The sequence below is a fragment of the Manis pentadactyla genome, chromosome 4, assembly GCF_030020395.1.
Source record: "Manis pentadactyla isolate mManPen7 chromosome 4, mManPen7.hap1, whole genome shotgun sequence".
NCBI lineage: Eukaryota > Metazoa > Chordata > Mammalia > Pholidota > Manidae > Manis > Manis pentadactyla.
In genome coordinates this window covers 167,967,283-167,990,699 of record NC_080022.1, presented here as the reverse complement: position 1 = coordinate 167,990,699, position 23,417 = coordinate 167,967,283, and the positions used below count along the sequence as shown (strand labels likewise).

The following is a 23,417-nucleotide window of genomic DNA, read 5'->3' as shown; positions in this document are numbered from 1 at the left end:
GCGAGCGCTAGGATTTCAGCACCTCGGCCTTGCTGGTGAGCACAGGGGAGGGGGCCCTTGCCAAATCCAGGGGTTACCACAGCCCCCCTTCCCCTCCGGGCCCGCCCCCTCACCTGACTCTGGAGCTCACTCTGTTGCTTGAGGCGGAGGTTTTCCGGGGTGTCAGCCACCATGGTGAAGGACTGCTTGGGGTAGTGTCTGCAGAACAGGAAAAACAGAGCGGGGGTCATCCTGGAGAAGGGGTGAGAACCTCTGGGTGTCTCACAGACCCCTGACTCTCTCCTGGCAACTTCCTCTTATCTGTGGGTAGCCCCCACATCTGCCCCCGCAGCAGGACCAGTGCCCACTGCCCATGGCCGAGGGGAGGCCAGCATTTCTCAGATTCAGCCTGGACTGAGCTGGAAGACACAAGCCAAGCGTCTGGCCAGCTATGGAGAACTGTCCTGAGCCAAAGGGAGGCCCTGGGAACTCTGAGGGTTTCAGATGATCCTTGTTTGGGGATAATCCATGCCTTAAATCTACTACACAGGGAAGATGAGGAGGCTAGGTCATCCAGGAGGGCCCAGCCAGATTAGGGATATGGTGGGCATGAGGTCAGGACAATGCCTTCAGCTAAGACCAGAAATGGAGACCAACCAGGCAGGGAAGGGCAGGAGGGATAGACAGAAGAAAAGGAGAAAGAGACATGCATATCCAGGGGGACTTCCTAGAGGAAGTGGGGAGAGAAAGTAAATGCACACCTCCAGATGGTGTTTCAAAGGACTAACAAGGTCCAACTTAACTGAAGGGTAGGTAAGGGATCAGCTTAAAGCCAGAAAAGAAGTCACCCTCAGGTGAGAGAGAACACTGCAACAACAGTTGGTGTTTGCCCTGTGCCAAGGGCATACGTTCCTTCGCACATCAAATTCTCACAAACGCCCTTGACAGATGGCAGAACTGAGGCTTGAGGATGCGAAACAATGTGACCAAGGCCCACAGCCAGTAAGCACTGGCATCCAGATTTGCACCCAGTCTCCCAAGGGCCCCGCACTCCAAACCAAACCCTTCAATCTCCAGACAGAGGTCAGACAAGAAGCCTGTGCCCCAGAAAGAGGGCTGCCTTAGAGGCATCAGGAACCAGCACAGCCCTCCCTCAGAGCCAGGCCTGCAGGAACCTCCAGGACATCCGGTCCTACCCCCTCACTTCCCAGGGGAGGAGCTAGCATGCTGGCGCCAGGCACTTAGCGCTTAGCTGATTCCATAATTAACTTCTTTATCAGGCTTATTGTCTTCTCTCTCCACTACTTCTCCACGAAGTGAGGGGTTTTCTTGGGGAGGTCTCTTCTGTTAACTGATTTATTCCAAGCTCCTAGATTTGTATCTGGTGTTCAATAAACATTTCTTGAATAAACAAATGTCAAACCTGGCACTGAAGCTGGGCCGACACTATAACTCGGGTCTCCTACATCCTACTGGGCCACCACAAAGCCCCCCAGCAAACTAGTTAGAGGAGATGCAGTCCTAAGTCACTGAGACAAGTTGATGTCTGCCCTGTGATAAGGACAGACATGCCCTAGCGCATCAAATTATCACAAACACCCTATGTCCCCCTTTATCAGATGGGAGAACTGAGGCTCAGAGAGGTTAAACAATGTGGTCAAGGTATGTGAAATGTCTGGGCATCCACACGGGCCCAGCTATTGCAGGGACAGGTAGATAGCATCCTGGGGCAGGAGCCGTAGTGTAGCCACTTTCAGTGCTGGGTGACCACACCTCACCACAGCGTGGCCACCTGGAAATCTCTGACTCACAGGCTGTGCTCAGGTAAGGGATGGACTGCCTGTTCTGGGCATGCTCCACCCTGACTGGCAGACATACCCTGGGTATGAGCTGCCCTCCTACCTCTGTGCACCCACCAAACCTGGCATGTTCCCAGCTGCTCACAGCACCCTGAGCCAGAGCTATGTGTAAACACACAACTTCCCTCTGGGCCGCCGCTTTGTGAAAGGTAGGACTTGGGTTTCGAGAACTGAACCAAGGGGGGGTGGGCACGACTAGAAAGGGCACAGTGCTGGGCTCTGGTCTTGTCACTGACTCACTGGATGACCTTAGCAAATCCTTTTTCCCACTGGGCTAGTTTCCTGGACCCAGGTCATTCCAGCTGCTCCCCTCCCCCTGTCCTCCACTGCCCAGCCTGGGACCTCCCTCCAAGTTCAGCCAGGCCCACAGCTCCCCCAGCAGGGGTATGGAAGGCAGGAGGCAGGAGACTGAAAAGCAAACACAGGTGCCTGCAGCTGCCACCAGAAATGGCCCATGGATGAATGTGGGGCTAAGGCTGTGGGTCCGGCGTCCAGGCTTGGCCCAGCTCCATTAGGCCAGGGCCACCCACAGCTGAGGAGCTCCCGTCAACCTTCCTGAGCAGTTCCAGGGAAAGGGAGGATCAACTGGGAGTCTGTTCCTGGAGACTAGAAAGAGAACAGGAGGAGGGATCCACTGAGGAGCTCCGGCAGAACTGGCTGGCCTCGAGGCCCTAAGAGGCAGGCTTCAGAGATGACCCTCCCACCAAATTGGAGCCATTCTGAAGGTATCAGGGGGCAGCTATAGAGAGGGTCTGTAGGAAGACTCATGTGGCAGAGCAGGGAGGTTAGGTCCTGAAGCAGGCAATGGAGAAGACCTCCAGGGTGGTTCCAGCCCAGAACCTGAAGGGTCAGTTCAGAGACAATGGAGATGAAGGGCAGCCGGCAGGCTCAGCAGACACATGTGCAGAGGAGCCAGTGGAAACCGGAGGTGTCCCATGTGCCTGAACGTACAGGGTTAAAATGGTGTGCCAGCTCTGGTGGCCCAAGGACAGCCAGACACGGGCACCTGACGGCCCCCGCTCCACTGTGCCAAGCTCCTACACACACCAAATTATTCGTCGTACAGGACGAATACAGAGATGGGCCCTCTGCAGTGAGGCGCATCTCCTGGACACTGAAGCCACAGAGACCACGTTCTGACACCTCCTACACGCCACCAGAACGGTCTTAGGAGAACCCCCCCCACCCGGTGACGTGCCGTTGGTGCCTCTGGAAGGGGTTGGCAGGTATCCCTTCCTCTCTTTGGAACCATCATGACCCCCAGACCTCAGCCCCCTATAGTCAGAACACTGATCCCCGAAAGAAGGGAAGTGGGGACCAGCCTAGATGTTGACTCAGCTCAATCCGGTGAGAGGAGGAAGGGGATTTTAATCCTGCATTAGATTAACTAGGCTAAGGAAGCTCCAGAGCCTCCAGTCTGTTACTCCCACCTCCTAAACCCCAACCCCCGTCGGAAGGAAGGCAGAAGGGCAGCAGGGCTGTGTTCCTCCTGCTGGGTCAGCCCTGTCCCCTCCCCATGGCCCCCAGCCCTGGCGAGACAACCCTGCCTTTGCCTTCCCCTCTCGCTGTGCTTCAGGTTCCCATGGCAACCTCATCCGCAGCTCCGGGAAGGAGAGCGGGCAGAGCAGCTGTGGGGGTGGGGGAGAGATGCAGACTGCACGGGTGCCCTCCACTGCGGGGGAGCCCACAGGGCTAAACCAGGACTGTCTGTGGGGCCCTCGCAGCCAGTTCGGGGGAGGAAGCGCGGCAGGCTTGGTTTCAGGGGGGAGGATGCAAGAACGTCAGCGCCTGCCCCTCCCCCGCCAGCAGGACTGCCTTCCTAGGGGGCCACAACAGATTTGACAGCCTTCCAGAAACAATGGCTGGGAATTCTACCTTTTCCCTCCTCTGTCCTCAGGGTGAAACTCCCCCCACCCCTGACCCTCGGATCCAGTTGAGACCAACCGATGCATGTGCATGTGGGCGCTGAGACAGATGAGGAGCCCTGCTAGTGACCCTGTGGGAACCCCAGCCCCACCCACAGACAGGGCCACAGTGAGGGCGTGAGGGGCCAGGGTGGGGAGAACTGGGAGTCCCAGCCCTGCCTGGAACTGGGGCCAGAGCACAGCTGTTCTTTGTCTCTTTCATGGGCCAGCCTGTGCCCAGTCCCTCGTTAATCATTCCAAGCAGTGGGCCCTCTGCAGATGCCCCATCCCACCCTCAGAGCAGTATCAGCTGCTCTGGTAAAGAGGCATGGAGACAACCCAACTGGACAGAAGTCTTGGGGAAAGGGACCTAGCATTCCTGAGGTCAAGAACAGGGACGGGGCAGGGCAATCAGGTATCTGCTGGCAGCAACCTAGGCCTCCCACAAAACTTACAGGCACACAAAGCGACTTTTTCATATACTGTATCCTATGCGTATTTTCTCTTAGAATCAGCCACAAGGCTTTGGGCTAGAAAAAGCAGGCCTTACCACTGTGCCTGTTTTACAGATAAAGACACTGAGGCTCAGTGTCAAGAACAGAGACCTTGTCCAATACACTCTCCCCTCTACCACAGCTGCCTAGCTACCTAAGGGCAGGCTGACATCTCTCTCCAGGTGGACCCCAATCCACCCCCAGCTCTTAGAACTCTGGGGAAAGATGTGTTTAGCAAGGTGGGTAGAGAACAAAGTATTTTATCTTTCAGACACCCAGTGCTTTCCTGTGGTTGGCCATTATGAGAGACCCTCATGGTCTCTCAGCCACCCCATCAGGAGTCGTCTGCTCCTTAAAAGTTTTCTAAAGCAGGTGTCTCAAGAGTCCAGTGACCTGTGAGGATGCAGCAGGGGCCTCTGCCCCTCAGGGGCTTATCCCAGAGGACCTGAGTGTCCCCTTCCTGCTTGGAGAGCCTATGAGGACAAGGAAGATGCTGAGCAAGGCTCCTGCTTAAGGGCTTACTGGTGACAGTGATGGCCTGGAGGGCACAGACACCCCCAGTCCTGCCATTGGCCAGCTGTGTTCCCCAGGCACAACAAGAACAGACCAGAGATCCTGAAAGCCCAGCTCCCCCTTTCTAATGCAACCTCACCCCTTCCAGCCTTGGACCCCTTCAAAAACCACAGTTTTTTGTTCAAGGAGGAACAAAAATACACCAACAAAAGCAACAAGGAGCCTTTGGTTTTCCCAAAAGGGAAGAAAAAAAAAAACCTCAGCCCCTACATCCTGCCTCTGGGAGGAGCGGCTCAGACCCCTGCTGGGAACACTGCCCAAGGCAGTAGGGTGGAGGTTCCCTCCTAACCCAGCTTCTCACCAGTCCCCAAGCCTAAGGGCCTGAAATGGTGGGGACAGGAAACAAGGAGGCATTATTTGACCAGAGAAAATGAGTAGCCAAGAAGATCAAGGCTAGACATGAGGAAGGACTTACCAGCCTTCAGGGATCAGACAAAATGAAAAATCAAAGCTGGTACTTCCCCCTAATGGCAATATTTAAGGGGAAATGATTTTGCCAAGTTGGGTGAGGCAGGGAAACACTGGGTCTCAGTTTCCTCATCTATAAATCAGGGGTGTTAGGAAGCAAAATGATCTCTGAAGTTCCTTGAGGCCCTGGCATCTCTGAACATGAGGATCTGGGCATGAGAGTGAAGCTGGGTTTCTACTTGGAGGCTGTTGGGATGCGCCTTTTGCACTTGCCTCCCCATCCCAAACACACGCCACACTCCCCCTTCTACTCCCAACTCCCTAAGACAACTGATCCCATTTTTTCCAAGCAGAGGCAGCAAATTCTGGGGAGATGGGAAAGTCCCAGATCCCAGTCCTGGATTTACCCACCTCTGCCCCATTCTCTAAGAGCAGCTGGGATTTGAGGTAGATTGCTAGAACCCAGAGACACTTTAAACACCCAGCCCCACCAGCATAGGCCCCACTCCACACTCTGAGGCCCAGGGGCAAAATCAGGACCACAGTCCCTCGTTCTTCAGAAGCAGAGACATCACCCTCCTCAGCCCCTCACCCTACAGCTCAAGGAAACTGAAGGATGGACCTCAATATCTGAGTGAAGATGGGAAGGATACAACTGAGTACTCCCCTTTTTTCCAGGCTGTTGTCCAGCCCCCTACTGATACCCCCAAAGCTAGTTTCCTGGCCTGCAACTCTGCCTGGAGTCTGCAGCCTCCATTGCTTCATGGCCCCCCAGGAGAAAGGAACAGGCACTTTTCTCCCCAACCCCACCCTGTGCCTATGACCTCAGACTCATAGACTATTTTGCACGGAGATAAAGAACAGGTTTGTATGGGTGGATAGATATGCCCCACTTTAAGAAAATCTAGTTTACAAAACAAATCGACAGCATAAATATTTTCCTAACCAAGGGAACAGGCTGACCCCACCTACCTAGAGGCTTCAAGAAAGAATCAGATTAACAATGGTTCTTGCACCGCTGGCTACTATGCAAAAGCAGGCATACAGCCTCTACCTTGCCTAGTGGAACCTGTGTGTATGAGGCGCCTGGGTGTGTGAATGTACTGTGGCCTGGAAGTATGAACACAAACGCAGCCTGTTCAGTCCAACTCCCTGATGTTTCTCCCTAGCCCCACAGGCGGTGGCATGTGTGTCTGCAGGAACACCAGGCATATGTTTAAGCGCACGTATGTTGGGGTGCACTGACGCTCAGCAGGCTGGCTGTGAGCTCTGGCCTGTGTTCTCTCCCTGGCCTCACCCCAAAACAAGCTGGTGCAAGGAGAGAAACAGAGGTGGCCTTTTTGCTGCTTATAATCACTTTCTAGAATTTAAATCTATTTCAGTCTTGAGAAGCCACTGGGGAATGACAGCTTTCTTCTCTCTTGACCACCCCTCTGCAAGATCCTGGCTCAGGGACTGGCCAGACATGAAGAGAATGTAGAGGTCTCCCAACAACCCAGACTCACATGCTCACTGGCTGGGTGGGCCCAACTTCATGGCAAAGTGCCAGGAGAGATCACCTGCCCCTCTGGGTGTTGTGTGGGAAGTGCTGCCGAGAAGGAAGGCAGGTCTAAGGTCCACAAAGTGAGACCAGGCTGGGAGCTGGGGCAAAGCTACATCCTGGAAACCCCAGGATTCGGGAACCTGAGGGTCACTGAGGGATGGGGCCGGAGGCAGAAGAAACCAGGACGGAATGAGAGTGGACACTCAGCACGAGGCCCGGCACGTAGCAGGTGGGACTCAGTACTTGTTGGTCTAGGCTCAGACAGGGCCAGAGGGCACTCCTTGCTGGCTGGGCCTACCTCTGGTTTATCCTGGGATCCCCATGTCTGGCTTGCTGGCCCTGCCCCACTACTCAGCAGACTCAGCTGAAAAAGTGTGAATGCCTTGGTTGAGGTGCTACCTCAGCTGGGCCACAAATCCCCCAAATCTTCGACCCTCTCATCCGGGGTCCTTCTCAGGTAATACCCCAGCTGGGCCAAAGGTCAACCAGGCATGGCAGAGGTAGGGTTGTAAAGGCTAGGGGATCAGAGAAGGGTGCAGGCAGGTTAGAAGCTGCATCCAGGGAAGAGGGCTTCATCTTCTGCCTCCCCTGGAGCCCCCAACCCCTACAGGAGCTCCTCATCCACCAGCTGCAGCCTCCCCAGAAGATGGTAAGAAAAGTAAGCTGGGGCTTTGGTACCAGGCTGAGGAAATGCTGAGAAAATAAGAACAAGACTGATTTCTTTCTCCAACTTCCAGCGCTCAATTCTAGGCTACTGGAGTCTTAGGAAGAGATGTGAAGAAGGACGACCAGTCCCTTCAGCCACTGAGCTCAGGGCCCAGCCAGACTTCGGACCGGAGGGGCAGAGGCTCATATGCTGCCTCCAGAGGAACCTTGGTGCCCAAAATGTAGCCTGAGGTGGTCCAGCAATCAAGTGGTTAACTGCCCTGGCCTCTGACTTTGCTGAACCCCACCCCACTCCCCAACAGAGGGAGGAAGTGGCAAAGAATCAGGGCTTGTGTGAGCCCTTAAGAATTTGAGGAATGTCCCATTTCCCTTGGGGGATAGGAGGGGTTGGTGGGGGAAGAGGCTCAGTGGAAGCTAATAGAAGGGGCAGCTGAAGAAGGAGCAGAGCTCTGACCCTCCTCCTACCCCCAAGCAACCTGTCCAGTAGCCCAGTCCATCTCAGAAGTGACAACATTCATGTTGCTTCTTGGGCTTTAAGATTCTATCAGAAATCTGTTTTCCTAGCACCTGGCCCAGGTTGGCATACGGCAGCCAGCAGGCAGTAAATGCCTGATAAGTGATCAAACCCCCACGGAGATGAGACTGAGGTATTAACAGGGAATTAGGGGTACAGTTAGGGAGAGATAACCTTTTAAAAGGGTTTAAGCCCCCAATCCCTTTTAGATAAGCTCCAAAGTTCCCCTACTGGGTGAATTTCAGCTGCAGAGAGCCTCCTGACAGAATTAACAGAAAAAAACCTGGATTCAAAGTCAGATCCCGAATTTTTTTTTTACTATTGATTTTGCTGCCTACTTAAAGTGACCTGACCTTCCAAAGCCCCTGCTCTGGCAGGGTGGCTCTGAGGTCCTGCATATGCTGTGGACCTGCACTGAGTCTGTATTTTCAATGAATGAGACCAACTTGGAGATGGAAGGCGTTACACTCTCTTCAACTGCATAGGATGAGATGGGGCTGTCCCTCTGTTTACCTCTTCCCACCTCCCCACAGCAGGCCAGACTGCAGGCCCCTGTGTGGAAGGAACAGAGCCCAAGCCAGCTGGCAAAGACACGGAAGATCTACATGGCCTCCCTCAGCCAGCAGGGAAGATCCCAGGCCAGGCCACCCCTTCACGCTGTCCTCAGTTCTCAAGGGATGAACACCAGGAGCTGGAGCCAGGAGCCCCCAGAGCCTAGTGCCCAGACCCTCTGGTAGGGGGCACACAAGAGAAGACAGCTACTGCTCTTATAGGGAGAGAAATGAAGGAAGGCAAAGCAGAGAACAGAAGAGGACAGAAAGGAAGCAAGTCACTTTTTCCTGAAAGACCATACTGGGTCCTCTCTTGCAGCAGGGTACAGTGGAAAGAAAAGCCTCTTCCTCTCCTGGGTTTGAGCTAGCCCCTCACTAGCCATGTAATCTCTGGAAAGTCCCTTCCATTCCACAGCCTCGGTTTCCTTCTCTAAAATGGGAATATTAACAGCCTTTATTTCATCCAGCTGTGGAGAGGACTAAATGTGATTGATACTTATCAAACAGAGTGTGGAAGTGATCGGCAGTCACCCTGTGGTTATTAGAAAGAAGGACGAACCAGGGAGATGCCCACCCAGCCCCTGCCCACAGCAGGACTCACGCGTTGCAGTAGGGCGTCTTCTCGTAGCCCTTGTAGTTCTTCATGTTGAGTGTCATCTTGCAGGTCTCGCAGTGGAAGCATGCTTTATGCCAGTACTGGGGACAGAGGTGGAGGGAGGACACCCATCAGACACCAGGACTTTAGGAAGGGGACTCATAGACTCCACCCCAGGGACTGGACTACACAATCACCCTGGTGATCTCAAGCCACAGGCTCTTGCAGCTGGTGACACTCCCCTCCGCTTCCCCATTTCCCACCAGTCAGCTGTCAGGAGGGGAGAAAGGCAGACCTGAAGCGGGGAAGAAACCGTGATGGTAGTGGCAAGCTGCCCTCAGAGGTAGGCTCCACCTCTCCAGGCCACTCCTGCTGCCCACCCCCCACGCCAGGCTGGAGGAGCCTCATTGCTTATGCACAGCTGCGCAAGGGTTGCTAAGAAGCCACTGCGGAACATGAAGGGGAAGCTCCTCAGCCTTGACAAGGCCTAGAGAAGAGGAGGAGGGCCCAGCCCAGCCCCACACCAGGGCCTCGAGACACACGTGAGCCCCTGATGATGCTCTAGCTCTGATGCCTCCCCCTTCCCATGGGACTCCTGACCAGGGTCGGGGGTGACAGTCCCAGGCCCTAGCCACCACACCCTCACCCTTTCTTTACCCTCCCCTTGCCTTTCTCTCACACCACCCACCACCAACCACCCCTAGCTGGGTAACGGGTGAGAGAGCACCCAGCAGCTGGGCTCCCTGAGGCACTAAAGAGCTCTGTGGGGAGGCAGGCCCCCGCCCCATAGTGGACGTCAGCTCCACCTTGACTGGCTGTGTGACCTTGGTTAGGGCCCACACCTATGATCCATTTTCATGTCTGTAACATGCAAAGAAGAAGAAGAAGAAGAATACTTATCCCTCTTGGGATTGTTGAGGATTAAATGAAAAAACACCTGCAAAGCCCTCAGCCCAGCACTTGGTACCCCGAAGAACTTGAATGTCAGATGCTGGGCAATGACAGGAAAGAACCTCAGCCAAGGGGGCTCAGTGGCTCATACTGGAGGACCTGCACATGTTGGGGTGCAGGTGGGGCTTCGCTGTGGCCACAGCTCCAATGCATGTGAGCAAGAATGAGTGACAGGTAAGACTCCCACAAAGCTAAGGGACCTGTAATGGAGCAAATGGGACCAATCCAGGGTGGCTGATGGTGGGGGGAAACAGAGTCAGCGACCATGAGGGAAGGGCAACCAAAACAAAAGAAGTGACCCCATCCTGAGAAATGTTGGTCCTCAGGCAAACCCATGCTAATGAGATAGAAATCTGCCCCTGAAAGTCAGGAGATCCCAGATGAGCACCTACCAGGAATCCAGCTTCTGGGACCCCAGAATCTAGGCTGCCTGGGTGACCTGGCTAGCCTGTCTCTGCCCCATTTCCCAGCAGCCAAGGGAGACACTCCTGACCCCTCAAAGAAGGAGGCCAGAAGCCAGGGAAGGGCCCAGGGAGACTTTCAAAGGTACCCTGCACAAGGCTGGTTCTTGGACATCTGTCAAGGAATTCCCCCAAGGCAGTGCTTTTCAAATGTGTTTCCCAGCCAAGGGCAGCTTCTGGGACACTCCAGAGGAGAGGACAGAAAAAAGGAAGCGAGAGGTTGGGATACCACTTCCCTGACCCTTCAACCAGACTTCTTCAACCAGAGACCACAGGGGTAAGTTGGGGGTAATGCCTTCTAACAGAGTACTTTCCCTATCAAGGAGACACAAAGGACTTGCCAGTGGTGGAATGGTAAATGACGTGATAGGAGAACCGCTCTTTTGGGAAGGAGGCCAGCTGGAAGTCTGGAAGCAAAGGGGGGATGGCTGTAAGCTTAGCCCCCAACCCAGGCCTTTCCCAAAGCCCAGCACTGGCTCCTCCTGGGACAACACCCAACACATACAACCCACCAGGACCAGATAACTAGAACAGGGTAGTCCCTGTCCCGTCAGACCCCAAAGTAATAGCCCCTCTCCCTCCCCCAATGCCCAGGAGGCACTGGCAGAGTGCCCAGCCCCATCACCACCCAGTCTGCTAGCCTCTGCCTGCTTAGCTGCACATGCCCCTGCCTGGGCCCCTGCCCACCCCCCCACCCCACAGGGGCCTGCCAGGAAAAACATTCTCTGGAATCCAGACCATGACCCACTTTCACACACACATATGCAGGAATACGCACTGTCCTGGGACTGGGGACCTCCAAAGCTGCCTGCTGATTGACTTTCAGGAGATAAAGGGAGAGAAAGACAGCCTTACCTTATCAAATTGCCAGGTCCCAGCCTGCAGCTGAGGCCCTTGGGAAGCCAGCCTGAGTAGTACTCCCGTGGGACTGACTAGGCTGGAGTATGGGGTCAATATCCAGTGTGGGGTGTCCATAAGACCCCAGCTGCTGCCATTTGGAGGAAGGGGAACTCCCATGCAAGGGGAGGGTGCCCACTTCCAGCAGCAGCTCTTCCCCACCTCACGCCCAGGGACGTCCCTCCTCCCAGCTAGACACATTAGAGGCTGAGTAACGAAAACAAGAGTGGACTGAGTGCCTTCAGCGTAACTACTGAGTTTAGTCTCCACATCTGTGAAGTGGAGCTAAAATCATGGTCCCCACAGAGGTGCTGGGAGGAGGGACAAGAAGACACAGCCTCCAAGTCTATCATAGCATCTGGCATGGCTCTCTGGCTGGCTGCTTCCTGTCACTTCCCTCCCCTCTCTGGAGGTGTCTGAGGTTAAAGATGATCTAGCAGCTCCTACCACTGTATCTCTTTGGGACAGGAAAGCAGGAGGCGGGGAGCAGAAGATGGCCAGTCACTTAACAGTCCCTGTGGGACAAGCCTAGGCCAGGCACCCCCAGATGAAAGGAACCATCCCTGTCTCAATCCAGTCTGGTGAAGGACATAGTCAGGGAAATACATCAATACAAGCCCACAGCGACCCTGTCTGCCTCCTTCCCTGCCCTATAAGGCCTGTCCCAGAGCAAGACTTCTCCCTTCTTAGGCCCCAGGTAAGATTTCAGAGAAGTATTCCTGGGACTGGAGACTTGGGGGAGCAAAGTACACTTCTGGGCATGCAACTCTAATCCTTCCTGCTGTCCTGGAAGCCCACTGTTTCCCATTCACAAAAACCAGACCTCTGGTGCCTGTTAGAAGCCTCACAGCTCATCACCCATGCTCCAGCACTGCCCTCAACTCTCACTTGCACCAGCTCCAAACTTGTAACCCACCCCACAGAAAGGCAGGGGCTGATGGGGGCAGAAGCAAGGTCCCCACACCTGGGCAAGGCTTGGACAAGTCCCCATCTCTCCAGAATCACTGTGGAGGTGGGGGAAGCAACTGCTCGCACTTCTGGGTGAGGGGCACGCAGCCAATGTCAGGACACTGTGCTGTAGCCTGGCATCTTGCCCTCTGCACCCGGCTGCCTGGTGTGGCCATGACTCAGGACTGGAGAATGAGACCCTCCCCTCCCTTGTCACCCAGGGTTACAGTTTCTCCCTCCCCCAGGGGCAACACTGGGCCCCACCCTGGCCAGATCACCAGCCCAGCTCAGTTGGCCACCTGGGCAGCTGGCTTAAAGGCACAGACCTTGGTGGCACCTCCAGATTCCCAGGGGGAGGTAATTATTCCTGTGGGCAGCTCCCGGCAAGAGCCCAGGCCCACAGCATTCCTCAGGCCAGGGTCAGGGAGGGGAGGGACCGCTATAGACACTAATGAGATAGTGTAAATAAAAGTACTTTTTACAAACACAACAGGCAGTGGAGCTGAGCACAAAGAACTTTAGATTTGAATTCCAGCTCTGGCTGAGAGGGAAATGAGCTATAGGACTTGTCTGAGCCTCCATTTGTGGGGTTCATAATTTATAGAAGCAGTGACATAGGTTTTGTGAGGATGCTGTGAAGACTGAGCTGGCACATGGCAGTGAACAGTAGCTACTATGAATGGATGGTCACAAGGTTGGGGTTCCCAGCTTCAGCTAGGAAAATGGGGGCACCACAGCTACAAGGACTTGTCTCCTTTTTTTGTGTCCATCCCAGCTGCCTTCTACCTTGCTGTCCCCTGGAATGGGAGTAAGGGGGAGGGGTGGCAACCAGAGGCAGAGAGTCCTCCTAATGGGTAATTTCAGGGGAACTAGCAGCTCACCAATCCTCTACCCTTCCTGAAAGTCTCCGGCTGTTTTCAGGAGCCAGGAAAAACAAGCCAGGGGGAAGGGTCAGGCAAGATTCTGGACAATGCAGGTCCCCAGACACAAATGTTTCCCAAGGGGGTCTGGGACAAAATTTTACCTCTCTTAAAATGTAGAGGACACTTTGATTCACAGTCTCCCTCCCTCCCCAAAGGCCCTATAGCTTCCCTTCAGAGTGCCTGGCACAATATAGGTGCTCAATAAATATGTCGAGTGAATGAGTGAATGAGGTCACCCTGTTTCTCCCCAATTCTAATCCCAGAAATCCTCTGGGGAAGCAAATCTCGACCTCCTTCCTCAAACACTGTCATCAGCAATACATATTTATTCAGCGTGCAGAGCACACTGGGTACTGCAGATTGGGGGCAGGGTGGCCATCACAGGTGACATGGCCTTTACCCACCTAAGACTTTGGAGATAAGGCTCAGCGTGGAGAATAGACTAATCCTTACTACAGAGATTATGCTTTGGGTCCGGTCACACTGTGAGCCACAAGCCATAGGGAAATGATAGTGAAATAGGCGAGTCTAATTTGACTCTCTATCATAAATGGGAAGCCTTGGGAAGCTGGTTAGCAACTGTGCCGATGGGAATGAATGTAGCCTCTCCCAGGTCTCAGCCCTCTAGGCACCAATTCCCCAGTACAAGTACCTGCCCTTACTGCCTCCAGAGGGTGGAAGGAATAGGTCTGATCCCTGGATATTCCAGGCCACCCACTCAGAGCAGAGGGGAGGTATCCCCTGGGCCACCTCCTACAGGGAGAGCTCTAAAAAAAGGGAGGAATCACCCATTCCCACTTCCCAGGGAAACCCCTACCTGAATGTTCTCTTCCAACTAGGGCAAGAGAACAGGTGGGGGGAGGGCACCTTGCAAAATCCCTGTCCCCCCACCCCTCCAACACACACTAACCAAAGGTCTTTAACACGAGCAACCAGTCGTGGGGCTCAACAGAGTATCCCAGAAAGACAGGAGGGAAGGCACAGCCCATACCAACCACATCCTCTTCCGGATCCTTTGGCAGACACTTTAATGCACTGCCCCACCTCCAAGGAAATGACATCATCATACCCATCTAACAGATGGTGAATACTGAGGCCTAGAGCCATTCATAAAGCAGATGGAGGAAGACCAGGAGCTAGGACCAAGTCTCCCAACTGCTGGGCTAGCAATCCCTCTATCATCCATTGCCCACAGTCTCTTACCAATTCATGACCGTGGATAAGCGGGGCATAGGGAATGCAGAGGCCAAAATCCCTACCACCAGGGAATGGCACAAACCCACGTGCAAGGACAGATAGTTCTTCAGCTAGTGCCTCCAAAGTCCTGCCCTCCAGACGCTGGCATGGTCATTGGGAAGGTCAGTGCCCACACCCCTTGTGCCCACAATATGGCCCTCCTCTCCTCCTGTCCAGCCAAGCCCAGGAGAGACAGTGAAACGGCAGCAGCCCCTTATCACCCCTTCCTCCAAAAGCAAGTTCAAATATATTCCAGAACTGGGGAACCCCACCCTCTCACCCTGACTCAGAGACCAAAGGTCACTAAGGAAGCTCCAATCCCAAAGGGGAGGAGAGAGACACAAAGTATCCAATGAACTAACCTTTCCCAAACAAAACCTAGGTGGACAATGAACTTGGCCCCAGGGCTCTGCACCCCTCTTCCATCCCCCTAACCCCTGCCAGTTCAGACAGGAAGAAGGGAATATTTGGACTTCAAGCCAGCTTTGGGAGACGGGCGAAAGGCACTATGAAGAGAGACAGTATCACAGAGGCCTCTCCTCCAGACTGGGGAAGGGATGCAAAGAGGCACATTATGCCTTATAATCTTAGGGAGCTTAAAAGAGGACCGACTCCTACCCCAAAATGCTGGAAACACCCAGTTCTCTCCGCTCCCCTCAAAAAGTATAATGGTAACCAGATGAACGAGTCCAGCGTGGGGAGGAGGGGGAGAGGACAACGCTTAAAGGGCACCAGGGGACAGTGAATTTCCAGAAGGCCACCTTCCCCTGCCCCTAACACCTCCCGCTTTTCATGGCTTCCCCCAAACTCAGCTAACCCCACCCTCCATTGGGGAAACCTGCTTTGAAAAGTTAGCTCTTTGTTCTACAAGCCTGTCTCAGGCTCTGATTACAATTTCAGGAGACCTCTGCGAAGCACCCCACCCACCCTGCTCCAGCACCCGACCCCGCCCCGCCCCGGCTGGGTAGCCCAGCTCCGGGAGTCGGCTTCTTATTTGAGGTGGGGGGCTGGGAAGCTATGGAGGTCTGCTAGTCTATTAGCTGCTACACCACCGAGAGAACTGCAGGTCGTCCAAAAAAGGGGGTATCGCAGTGGGAATCGGGTCCTTATCCGATGCCCAATTCACCAGATGCAACACTCGCTGGATGATGGCCCCCGCCCCCAAGTCTCCAGGCGGTGAAGCCCCGCGCTTCTCGGCCAGAGCTGACGGCGGCGCGGGGCCCCCAAGCTTCTGCCCCGCCCCCCGCCGCCCCCTCCCCCAGAGCCCCGCGCTTCCGCCTACTTGGCGCTCCGCGCCGCGGGGAGAGGGAGCGGCTGTCTCCTCTCACTCCCCGGCCCTAGGGGCGGGGCTGCACCTCTAACCGTCCCCTACCCCCTATCCCGGGGCCCGGCTTTTCTACTCTTCCGCCGTCCAACCCCGGCGCGCAGAGCTGTCTTCGCCAGCAGTGGCTGCCCGCCACGCGTGGACTCCCTTGTCTCGCCTCGGATCTCTTGGTTTCCAAACCGGGGTCCGTCCCCACACCCCATGACACCGCCCTCCCTCCCTCCTCCCGGGATCGCGGGGATAAGGCGACAGAGACCCGGCCCCTCTCTCCTCCCTCAATCTGGAGCACAGCTTCGGGATTGCAAAGACGCGTCTCCCGGTCCCGGGACTCACCTTATCCAGACAGTTCACCTTCTCCGTGGGGTACACGATCTTGCCGCACCGGGCGCAGTTGGGATTCATAGCTCCGGAAAAGGCTGGGGCGGGGACGCCCGAGCTCGTGCACGTTGCCTCTCTCCCCGGAGCGAGCTGGCGGAAGACAGCGACGGCGGCTGCTGCAACTACACAGTCGGCGGCGGCGACGGCGGCTGGAGCTAGGGAACTGGCCTCCGCCTCCGCCCTCCCTCCCCTAATAAACACAGCGGGGAGGAGGGGCTGCACCGGGCGGGGACGCGCCGCGGGCGCGAGCAGGAGCGCGAGCAGCGAAGCGCGCTCCCTGGGCGACGTGGGTTTGCGCGAGGGCGGTTCTGGGGAAGTGCTGCGGGGCTCAGGGTGCGCGCCAAGGTGAGTTCTGCTGGCCCGCGGCGCCCCTTACTCCCCCGCGCTCTCCCAGGGCCCTTCCCGCGCTGGAGGCAGCGCAGAGCCTGTCTGGCCGCACTTTTGGGGAGGTTGGCAAACCCCTCGCACACATCGAGGGTGGAGTTGGAACCCTCCTAAACGCCCGACCAGATTCCCCAGAGTTGGGGACTTTCCTTTGTACACACCGGACCTGGAGTGAACCTGCAAGACAGAACGGGAACCCCCTGCCCCGCTCCTCGGTTAGCCTCCCTTCCCCCCACATCCTTTCCCGCATTTGTAGGCGGAACCGGTCCCTACCGCCTAAACTCAGCGCCTCGCAGCCCGGGCGTGTTCTTCCCTCCCCACACCTCTGTTGTTCAGCTCCCCTGGGGTTCCCCGGACCTGGGCACCTTCTGCTTTCCAATTGGCCCCCTTTTCTGCCCTCTGTCCTTTCTCCTTTTTCCTGTTCCTTACGCTCAGTGCAGGAGTGTCTTACCACCCAAAAGAGCCGTCTCCTGGCGAAGGAGCGGTGTGGGGGTATAGCTCAGTGGTAGAGCATTTGACTGCAGATCAAGAGGTCCCTGGTTCAAATCCGGGTGCCCCCTTGGTGGCTTTTCCGTCCCTCTAGTATTTTAAAGTTGGTCCTAGGTTAAAATAAAACAAAGGGAGAATTTTTTTAATGCTTTACCCATTCTCCAACCCTAATGAGAGCCTTTGGTTTTGCTTCGTACCCGGCAGAATATAGAGAAGTGGGTAAGAGCACAAATCAGGTAACAAAGTCTACTCGTCTCCATTACCCTCACCAGGAGTGTCAGGATTTCTGTGGCCACCGCCAACAGCCTCGGATGTGTCAGGTGGTGCGAGGTGCCCGGTTCAGGGGACAAAATGACTCGCCCAAGTTGGCATAGCATTTCCGGTGGGGATGGGCGTGGGTCAAGAGAAGGAAACCTAGTCACATCCATTCTCAAACTTCAACTTTCTATATTACAGGTGACAGACTTGCCACGTTCACCCTTCCCTATTGCTCATGATACAGGCAGAATGAAAGCCCGAGAATGTTAAAATGGCCAATGTACACCCATAAATTCATTTTGGTTTACAAAAACAAAGCTACATCCTTATGCAAACTGACAAACTGATGCAGTGGTTCTCAAACTTGAGCACATCAAAATCACCTGGAGGCCTCATTGGAACACCTCGTTTCAGATTGTGTAGGTCTGGAGTGGGATCTCGAAATTTTTCATTTCTAGCAAATTCCCAGGGAATGCTGATGCTGGTCAGGGGACCACACTCTGAACTAGTACAAGGCCATCGAGTTTCATAACCTAAAGGTGGGGACAGGTATATGTTGGCTGCGTGACTGCCAATATCAATGTTAGCCAGAGGAAAAGTGTGAAGAGAGCAAGGTCGTCCCTCTCGACTAGGTTTTGCCCAAAAAAAGGAAAAATAAAGGAGAAAGGCAAAGGCATGCTGCCTGGGTCAGGGGGCAGCGGCGATATTTTAAACCCGGAATCTGGTTGTGTCATCCCTAGGGCCCCAGGGGAATACTCGAGAGCATTTTTCCCCACGGCTCCCTTTACTGTGAGATGTGTGGTGAGGCTGGACATGGAGATTGAACAGAGCTGCTGTCCAGTGCAAAGCTCAGGCCCAAGAAATAACTAACTTTTCGCCCCTTTCCTGAACACCAAGCCTCAAACTTACTACCTGTAGGTTTATCAGGCCAAAGCCCTTTCTTTAAGCTCATGTAAAGGAGAAAGCCATCCACTTCTTTCTTGGGTTCTGTTAAACATCGCGACATTATAAGTCTTCTGAACTTGGTTTCTGTTCTCCTAAGTCTCCCTGGTCAGAGTAGAAGCTAGGCAAAATAATATTGCCCTGCTCCATTTTTACCCCATAAGAAGCTACAACTAACATTAAACCAGTAGATCTCGAAAAGTCTCAGAGGTGTGAAGTGTTCCCACACCTTCTCTTTCAACCTGAGTGTGCAGGTGCACTTCTTGTTGCTCTCAGGGTATAAGACCTATATGTGGCCTTAGACCCTGTGTAACCTCTGGGATATTGCTCTCGACTCCTCAGGTACAGGGAATATTTGCAAGGGGAAAACTGGACCTATGGAAGTTACATTGGGAGTCTTCTAGGGATTTTGGATTCAGAACCCACAGACATTGGGGTATTTTGGGTTGTCCCTGAGTGGAGGTGAGAAAGGAAAGGCCAAAGAGGGGATACCTGAACTTGAACCAGGGACTTCTTGATCTGCAGCCAAATGCTCTATCACTGAACTATACCCCCTTTCTTTGTAAGGATTTGTTAGGTTTGTTTTATAGCAATCATGAATTTTCCATAGTGAGAGTTGCTTATTTTAAAATTAATCTCTTCTTGCTAGGTGATACTGATTTTACTAATAAAGAGGAACATAAGTTAAAAGAACAACTAAAGACATGGCATTTTGAAGACATGTGAACTTAGGTACCAGTCTGCCTTTTCTAGGCTCAATTCTGTATCCACAATTCCACCCATCTCTTTATACTAAGAAGTCAGAGAACAATCCCTTGCAAAACTGAATAGGGAATCCTTTCCGCTGGGTCGCTCTAAAAAGAATACAAACACTAAATAACCAGCTAAAAGACACCCCCACTGAAAGACCTTCCCCAACTATACTCTCTAGTGGTCCCCTCTGTTATGGAGCAACTACTATGTGCCCCACTCTAGGTGCAAAGCATACTTTCAGTAGACACAAAGGTTCTTTGCTCTCACTGAGTTTAAAACCTAGTGAGATAGACTAGAAATGAGAAAGCTAAGACCTGAATGACATGAAAGAGACAGCCATTTGGCCATCTGTCGGGGGAGGGCATTCCAGGTAGAGGAAATGGCTAATACAAAAGCCATAGAGCCAAGGTGTCTGGAGGAAGGTGGACCAGAGAAGAGCAAGTAAGAGAGCTGGAGAAGTAGCCAGGATGGTAGAGGGCCTTGTAAGCCAAGGTAAGGAGTTTGGATTTTATTCCAAATGAATGACAAAAACAGCCATTGGACAGTTTTGAGCATAGAGATTTGAAATCACCAACCACAAGGCTGACATAAACTGAGTACTCAAGAATAGACATGGAGAATACACATATGGAATATTATTCAGCCTTTAAAAAGAAGGAAATCTTGCACTATGCAACAACAGGGGACATTATGCTAAGTGAAATAAACCAATCATAGACAGACAAATACTGCATGATTCCACTTACATGAGGTGTTTAAAACAGTCAAACTCACAGAAGCAGAGTAGAACAGTGGTGGCCAGGGATGAGGGGAAAGAAATGGAGTTGCTAATCAATGGGTATAAAATTTCAATGATACAAGATGAATCAAGTTCTAGAGATCTACTATACAACATTGTGCCTATAGTTAACAATATTATGTTGCACACTTAAAAATCTGTTAAGAGGGTAGATGTCATGTTAAGTGTTCTTACCACAATAAAAGAAAACAAAATGAGTGGACACAGAGAGACAAGTTAGGATTCTACTGCAGTAGTGCAGTTAAGAGATGGTGGTGGAATCTTAGACTACAGCAGTGTATTAGTTTCCTATTGCTGCTGTAGCAGATTACCACAGACTTCTTTATTAAAACAACATAAATGTGTTATCTTATAGTTCTGGAAGTCAGAATTCCAAAATCAGTTTCACTGGGCTAGATAGAATCAAGGTTTTGTCATGTCTACATTCCTTCTGGAAGCTTTAGGGGAGAATCTGTTTTCTTGACTTTTGTAGCTTCTAGATTTGTAGCCTGCATTTCTTGGTTCATGGCCCCTTCCTCCATCTTCAAAGCCAAGGTAGCATTTCCTCACCCTCTGATCTCAGCTTCAATCCTTACATCTTCTCTCTGTCTCTGTGATCCTCTTCTGTTCTTATTTAGAAGACCCTTGTGATTTTGTTGACCTCACCCAAATAACCCAGGCTAATCTCCCCAACTCAAGATCCTTAACTTAGTCACATCTGCAAATCACCATTATAATGTAAGCTAACATATTCACAAGAGGACTGGGACATGGACTTATTTGGAGGGCGATTATTTAGCCTACCATACTGGGAACACCGTGGCAAGGGAGCCAAGGGCTTTCTGTACATTGGATGACTTAAGGAAGATGAGAGAAAGTGAAGAATCAAGAATGACTCTTATTTTTTGTCTTTGCTCTCTGGGTAGATGGTTGTATGGTTTTATGGTTTCTTCAGATAAGGAACATTGGGAAAGGAATAAGTTTAGAAAACAAAATCAAGAGTTGCTTTTTAAAGCTCTCACACAGAAAGTAATAAAGTACAGCCACCTCTCCTTCATTCTAGGTTGGAGTCAACATGTTAAGTTTCAGCTGCCCCATAGACATTTAACAGGAGAAGTTAAGTATGCAATTGGAGATCCCATTAGTTCTAGAGATTAGGATGAAACCCAAGGTGGAAATATAATTTTGGGAGCTGTTAGTGTATAGTTAGTAGTTGACGAAGAAGGTAGTCAGTCCCAGAAGTGTGCTAGGTTAAGCTTATACCAGCTTGTGAGAATCGAATGTTAAATTTTCAGGAATTTTTAAAGCTAGTTGACTTCACTGTGGTAGCTTGAAAAGGGAAGGCAGAAGTATTTAAACCATAGGACTTGGCAAGTGCTACTGATCAAGTGCCCCAGAGCCAGTTATTAGTCATTTACCAGCATGCCACTGCTTCTGACTGATTCTGATTTTCTCTGAAAGGAAGAGGCTGGCTCTTCAGTTTAGAGAGTGAGGAGGAGAGAGAAGGTGTGGAAGGTCTGAGACAGGAGGAAGTGTGTGAAATACCATTTTAGAGAGTAAGATAGGGTACCTAACTAGCCAATGGGTAAGAATACTATACAGACTGAGATTGCTGGAATGACACAGACTTGTGAGTTCTCCAGCAACATTCAGTTTGGGTGCAGGCATAGGCTACTGTGATAGGTGAATTTAATTAGGATTGTGTTTTGGCAGGCAAGTACAACCAGGGGCTTATAGCGAACCAGGCACTGTGCCAGCTGCTGTGGGGAATACAAAAAGGAATGCAACATGATCCCTGCCCTCAAGGAACTTACAGTCTAGTTGGAGAAACAAGATACACACTCCAAGGGAAAAAATAACTGACAATCAAGAAAGCAAATTCAGAGACTAGAGGAACTGTGGAGACGGGTACTTGATAATGAGAGAAATGATGTCACACACTTTCTTAAAAACTGGTAATGAGAAAGAAGCAATGGACAGGCAATCACAGCTAAAGGAACGGGTTTTCCAATCTAGGGGAAACTGTTGATATTTGAAGGAGCCACAGGAGAGGAGGAACTTACTGAAGATGCGAAAGAATGGATACAATGGGCTACAGGAGCCAAGAGGGTCTTGGGAAGGACAAAGAAAGCACTTCCTCTCGTGTGCAAAGCACAGCGCTGGGGATTCACTGCAGCTCAGGTTGTGGGCAGGGAGGATGGAAATTAGACTTAAAGAATTCCCAGATGCCAGAGGTAAACAGTACTGTTGTTAATGGAGAAGAGGAATTCCATAGCACACCCCCACACAACCTTCCAGCCTGGGTCAGAGTGGTCTTTGCCTTCCTCTCTCACCCCTTGGTCCGAATTGCTTCGGAAATCTTCTCTTGGTTCTTTAGTATCGGCCTGGGAAACCTAAAACAATTGATTATGGATCCCAAATTATTGATCACCAAAAGTAATGTCTGGTTAGCAAACACTACAATTAAGCTGTAGTCTCCCACTTTCCAGCAGAGGGGGTATAGCTCAGGGGTAGAGCATTTGACTGCAGATCAAGAGGTCCCCGGTTCAAATCCGGGTGCCCCCTGCTGTTGTCTACACTTTTAAGCCTTAACATCCCTAAAGATGGTAAAGAAACAAGATAACGTTAAGTTAAGTACGTCAAGTATTGGAGTACCCTGTCCATTATGGGGCTGTGTTGTGGGAATACAGAAAAGTAATGGACTACAGCGTTGGGAATATCCTGTTCTGATGCCGAGGTGATCAACAGAGAGAGAGGATTGTTGCACAATGGGATATCCGCAACATTTCTTTCGGGTGTCCTGGGGAGCCTTGAGTGTCTCTGAGAATCCTATAGCTGGTAGGAAGAAAGAAGTTCCTAATACTACATTATCTACCTGTTTTGATCTTTCATGAGTACACAGTGGAATTTACCAGAGGCTATATAATGTATGATATCACAACAGATTTAAAGTGGAAACGCGAAAATCCAACTCTTTCAATAAGCCAGATATTAAAGGGATTTCCAAAAGAACGTAAAGCAAAGCCTCTCTTCTCATTAAATTACACTTGTTTGGAAAAATATAGTTATTTTTCTTTTTAAATTGTGTATTTTAACAGGTAATGGATTTCTTATTGTCCTAAATGAATTAACAAACATTTCACATTTTAAATTTCTAATCTGGTAAATATAATCTAGTAGATACAATCTATATAAACAAAAACTCTTTGGTAAATCTAATCTGGTAGATATATTCTGTATAAAAAAAAACTCTTTGGGGTCCTCAATAATTTAAGAAAGTAAAGAGGTCTGCAAATGAAAATATTTAAGAACTACTTCAATAAGTAAAGAGGTAGCTCAAGGAAGAGGTTGGGAAATAGCACAGGGAAAAGACACTTGAGCAGGGTTTTGAAGAACATGTGGATAAAGCAAAAGACCCCGAATCCTGGAGTGTGAAGTGTAGGGTGACGGGAAATGAGGCGGTGGAGAAAGTAAACCATTTCAGAAGAGACTTCCATGCTGTTCTAAGGAGCTTGGACTTTATTCTATAAACACTAGAGGGCAAGCACAGAGTTTTAAGTATGAAAAGCTGGACGTTGTTGCAATACCCTTGAATCAAGGGAAGACCTT

General features: G+C 51.8%; 1 protein-coding gene and 2 non-coding genes across 6 annotated transcripts in view; 2 read left to right on the top strand and 1 right to left on the bottom strand.

Annotated features, from left to right (window-relative positions):
• The window catches only part of LASP1 (LIM and SH3 protein 1), a 45,024-nt gene extending 28,333 nt beyond the window's left edge, over positions 1–16,691 (bottom strand). The window contains exons 1-3 of one of the 4 annotated variants that reach the window (XM_057501432.1): positions 16,160–16,691; positions 9,093–9,187; positions 114–198 (exon numbers count right to left, since the gene is read on the bottom strand). In XM_057501432.1, coding sequence (XP_057357415.1) covers positions 114–198; positions 9,093–9,187; positions 16,160–16,228 — 249 coding nt within the window. In that variant the 5' untranslated portion in view covers positions 16,229–16,691. Of the gene's footprint in view, positions 1–113; positions 199–9,092; positions 9,188–16,159 lie in introns of those variants that run through there. The other 3 variants (XM_036930351.2, XM_057501433.1, XM_036930352.2) reach the window with 3 other exon arrangements.
• Positions 16,692–17,076: 385 nt separating this feature from the next.
• Positions 17,077–17,148, top strand: TRNAC-GCA (transfer RNA cysteine (anticodon GCA)). The gene has a single exon. It is a non-coding gene; the product is annotated as a tRNA-Cys (tRNA).
• Positions 17,149–22,301: 5,153 nt separating this feature from the next.
• Positions 22,302–22,373, top strand: TRNAC-GCA (transfer RNA cysteine (anticodon GCA)). Its single transcript has one exon. It is a non-coding gene; the product is annotated as a tRNA-Cys (tRNA).
• Positions 22,374–23,417: the final 1,044 nt, after the last annotated feature.